Source organism: Gavialis gangeticus, unplaced genomic scaffold, assembly GCF_001723915.1.
Source record: "Gavialis gangeticus isolate Ggan-Ray unplaced genomic scaffold, GavGan_comp1, whole genome shotgun sequence".
Lineage (NCBI taxonomy): Eukaryota > Metazoa > Chordata > Crocodylia > Gavialidae > Gavialis > Gavialis gangeticus.
This window is the reverse complement of record NW_017729012.1, coordinates 7,365,108-7,370,027: the sequence shown is the minus strand read 5'-3', so window position 1 is coordinate 7,370,027 and position 4,920 is coordinate 7,365,108. Positions and strand designations below refer to the sequence as shown.

General features: G+C 36.0%; 1 protein-coding gene across 1 annotated transcript in view; it reads left to right on the top strand.

The window, feature by feature from the left end:
• Positions 1-4,310, top strand: part of BRIP1 (BRCA1 interacting protein C-terminal helicase 1) — a 128,393-nt gene extending 124,083 nt beyond the window's left edge. The window contains exons 18-19 of the mRNA XM_019511120.1: positions 940-1,269; positions 2,154-4,310. Of these exons, the coding sequence (XP_019366665.1) occupies positions 940-1,269; positions 2,154-3,016 (1,193 nt within the window). The 3' untranslated portion in view covers positions 3,017-4,310. The remainder of the gene's footprint in view (positions 1-939; positions 1,270-2,153) is intronic.
• The last annotated feature ends 610 nt before the right edge of the window (positions 4,311-4,920 follow it).

Below are 4,920 nucleotides of genomic sequence, written 5' to 3'. Positions count from 1 at the left end.
GCCCATTCATCGTTTTGGAAGGATTAGAAATTATTGCAGCAAAAGCAAAAGCAGGGCTTAAATGGATACCTTAAAAATAAAAGAAATTGTTTAGGAATAGATGACAGGTCTTTGTTCTCTTCTCCATTTATATACAACCGTGGTAAAGACATGATAGAAAGCCGATAATGGTACTATCTAGTCAGTAGGTGGTGCTCCGAGGCTATGTTATAAGTGGTTTCTGACATGTAGTTTTGTATTAAGCACATTACATTCTTAGATCACCAGAGAGAGGAAGCAGAAGGGGGAAAGCATAATATGATTTCCACATTCGACTAAAGAATTTGACAAGACATCCAAAATCAGTTGTTAAAGCCTACACATTATTTAAATGCTGCTAATTTTTGTGAACCCATGTAACTTGTGTAATAAATAGCTAGCCTAGACATTAATTCCACTTGCAATAATTCTTGATATTTAAACTAATAGTACAGGCAAAGTAAGAGAAACATCCACCTAGGCATAAAAGGACAACAGTCATGACGTTGGGAAGTTTGCAGTGGTGTTATTGTCTTTACCAATAGGTGTCAGCTTAAGCTTATTTTTGAAGAAAGTGAAAAGTGGAAAGAGACATCCTTTCATTAAAAAAATCTCTCTCTCTCTCTCTCTCTCTCTCTCTCTCTCTTTAAAATATTCATTGAAAGTGAAATGCACAATACTTTTTACATGTTCCCTCTCCCTCCACCTAGGATATAACTAAGCTATAAAGAAACACAGACCCCTGCACACATGCATGCTTTAATTTACTTATCAGAATAGTCCCACTTTTTAGTTGAGTAAAGCTAAACAGATATAAGCATTCATAGGTTTGGGGCCCCAATTAGCTAATTGAAATAGGAAGAGTCTGGAACTTACTTAAAATAAATCTTGTAGTAATGTACCAACTTTTTTTTTCATTAGGATTATCAAAATGGATTCGTCAACAAATCCAGCACCATGACAAGTTTGGAAATGCACTTGAATCCTTGGGTGCATTTGCTAAAAAAAATCAGAAAGAAACTGATTTATCATCCCAGTATAATAGTGAATCTTTGCGTATACCTTCATGTTCAAAAGAGATGCCATCAGCTTCCTTATTGGAGGCAACTCTTCATCTGTCACCATCTGTCTCTTTTGAAAGTCAGGTACAAAATGTGAAGTTCCCAGAAGCTCATTGCCCTGCAGCTGTCAACCCAAGTAATCCTACAGCATCCAGTCAGTCAAGTGACATCATGGCAACAAGGAAAAAAAGTATGTTGATCTCCTATGCTAAAACTCCATTAACAATGCTCGGAAGTCATAACTGAGTGGCCTGTAAAATCTTGTGTCTGTTATTGTAAGGTGGCCTGTGCTGCAAAGTGCTCCCATAATGTATATAAGTTTATTTTTAAAAATTGCACAATTAGTTGTCATTCCATCTGGCTGTCTTAAAACTAGCGACTTTGATAACATTTGGGAAGGGGATATAGTGCAGTAAAAAGGTGTTTAATTTCTCTGACATTATTTTGATGTTGTTAATGATAACTATGAAGATCGTTTCCAGTTTTTTGGATTCTGTACCAAAATAAACATTGAATTAAAAAAAATCTGAATTCTTATATTAGGTCGTGGTTTTAAGTTTACTTCATTTATTTCAGCGCTAATTGGATTTTTTTTTATGAACAAGAACCATGGGCTGGAAATTTAGAAAAACGTTAGGAGCTGTGCTTCATAGTTAGTTCCTTCCTCTTGTAGCTTTGCCTCAATTTTTAAGGGAATCTGAATCCAAATTTGAACTTAATAGTTCAAATTTATCTCTTAACAGGGATGGAAATTTGTATTAGCTTTAATTTAACGTTTTACTTTTAATTTAAAAATGCTGTTATTCTGCTGAGTGAAAATCTACGAACACATTCACATCCACATTCTGTATATTTATGCTGGGTGTTGTGTTGCAGTCAGTGCAACAATATGTATACAAAAATACAAAACTGTGTGGGCAAACTAGGCGTTTGTTTGTGTTGGATTTTAGTTCGCATTATACCAATAACTGTAACTTGATAAAAACACTTGTTCTAATGTGTTAAGCACATTATAAAATATTGGCCAAACCTAAAACAACTCATTAGTATTGTAATATTTTGTCATTTTCACAGGTGGTCAGACTTTTGGTGTAGAAAGTCCTTCTCACAAAACGCAACAGAAAGAAAAAATGACAAACTCCAGACTAGACAAGAGAGAGATTAAGAAGAGGAATAGTTGGAGTAGTTCTGACCTGATGAAAAGGTACTTCAGTAAGCCGTTGACTTCAACACCTCTTCCGGCAAACGAAAATAAATTCACGTCGAAAGCTAAGTGCAATCAAGTAAAAAGCACTACTGAAACTAGTCAGCCAGTTGTTGATGGGCAACGGTGCCAGTCATCATCACTTACAGAACTTATACCAAGCAGACCAGCCTCAAAGTTGGAAAAATGTCATTCCCCAGCAAAAAAGACGGAGGCTGCAACAGCTATGGGGAATTCTGGTGGACAGAAACTTTCCATAGATCTATGCACTGAGTTATCTTCAGTAGAAGGGAAAGTTGAACCTTTAAATGTAGATACGGAAGCAGAAGATGAGGATGATAGTATCTATTTCACACCTGAACTTTATGATGACAGACAATCGGAGGAACAGGCAAACAAACTCTTAGGTCAAACATGCCATAACACTGGGAATCAGAATGAACATGGAGTCAGCGTTGTAGCTGAAGATCTTTTTGATATCAGTACTTCAAGTATAGTAAGCACGGTTGGAGAGATGAGACATAATGATCCCTTGGGCTCAGGATTTCATGGAGTAATGCAGAGTGACAAGAGTATCACTAGTGCAGTTAATGATTTTGCAAACATTTCTAGTGTAAGGGAAGTGGAGCAGATAATATCTCAGGAAATGGACACTAAGACAAAAAAAAGTAAACTTTCCAGATCACGAAACCAAGGTGCGTGTCCTTTCCTGTTCAGTGATACTAACCCATAATATCATGATATACAAGCAACATTAAAAATAAACTTCATATTTCTCGTAGGCTTTTTACCGAATACGTAAGTCTCACTAGTAGGGAGACAGTAGAATTATATTCTTATTTTTATCACTGTTAGCATCAGCTTTGATTTTTTTTGGTCATTTTGTATGCAAATAACAGAGTAGTGGATCTTTCTTTAGATTTTAAGGTTATTTTTCACAATATACAGCTAAGAGCCAAATGTGATGCATGTCCCAATAGCATTCTACCAGTAATTATAGGGTATGGGCAGTTTTCCAGTTGTAGGCTGAATTAACTTGATGCAAAACAAGCAAGGTATTTAGTTCCCGAGAAAGCTGTAAGTGGAAACTTACCTACCTTTTATACAGTGCTTGACCAAATAAATTGCTTGCAGTAGATTTTGTAGCTCTTCATTGTGTGTTTTGTTTTGAAGTATCTTAAATATTTTCATTTGTTATATTGAATTAAATCTGGCCCGCCTTCAGTGGTTTGGGCCATTGTTATTCCGAAAACCTGTACAAAGACCAAACCAAATTTACACTTCAGAAAATAAAATAATACATTGCAGGAGACATGTAAAGAACATAGCCTTAGGAATTATTATTTCACAGCTTTTATGCTACATAGTTTAACCTGGTGAAGTAATGATTTGGCATTGAATCATCAGTGGCTTAATAACAAAGGACAAAGAAGTAGCAAAGACTTTTTTTGTAATAAAATAGCATGACTGATGTTCAAGAAGAGACTGTTTTCAGTTTCAGTCACTGCTATATTAATAAATGCAGTGTCCCTGGATTTCTTCCCCTTGTGTATGGCTGTGAAATTGGCATTTAAATGTTCTGTATGTGGGTTGAATCAGAATTGTAAATGAGTGATTTCCCTGTGTTATGAAACAAAATACTGCTGTGATATCCAATTGTACACAGCTGTGAATTTGTTTGTATCAGTCGTGATGTAGACGGAATCCTTTCTTTCCACAGTAATCATTGCTTTATAAAATGTGTTTTTTATATTTGAAGTATGATAAAAGTATTGCATTATATTATTTGGTACTGTTCTGTATTTTGGCTCAGATTCTTGTGGCCTCAGTTGTATCAGGTAAAGATGATACTTGTCTTACAATTCATACGAGATTTTTAATCATCAAGGACTTACCAATCTTTTGCTCTTCATGGGACCTTGAGAATTAGCTCATCAAAAAGGTCTCGTGGAATTTTCTCTAGAATGTCAAATGGAGAGAGTACTTTACCTTTTTGTGCTCAAGTCTAAATAGAATATAAAACCTCTCGCTCTTGTCTTTCTGTACTGTATCATACTGCTCACTCTACCTGGGATATTCTCCCTGTTCTCATCTTTCAGGTTTTTATTCGTGTCCTCATCTCTGCAGGAGAAGACTAATCGCTACACCATTCCTCTCGTGAACTTTAGTTTTGCCTCGTGTATGTTTGTCGTGTATTTTAATAATCAACTCCTTGAGGCCTGGAGTATGTCTCACCCATGTTCAAGTGTTGTGCTAATATATAATAGTTATAAAAGTATTTTATATATTCTGTAGCTGATGCTCGTTTCAGCAACATATCTGGTAAGAGCAGTAGCTGCTTACCAGGAATGTTTCCTCTGCAGACATTTTCACTACTGTATATTAAGATAGTGTCTCTAATAACAGCGGCAGCCACTCAGGAGGAACACGAGAGTAGTCCTCTTCCTGGCAAGAGTCAACTGTGTTATACAAGTGACAGTGAAATAGCATTGCTCCCATTAGATGCTAGGTTTTCCTTGGCAGCTCCCATCTGGGTATTTACCAGAACCAACTTAAATCCTAAGCCAGTCTTTGGAGAGCACCGATGAGAACTGTAGACCTAGGTAGTAATACTGATTTTTTTTTTTTTTTTTTTTT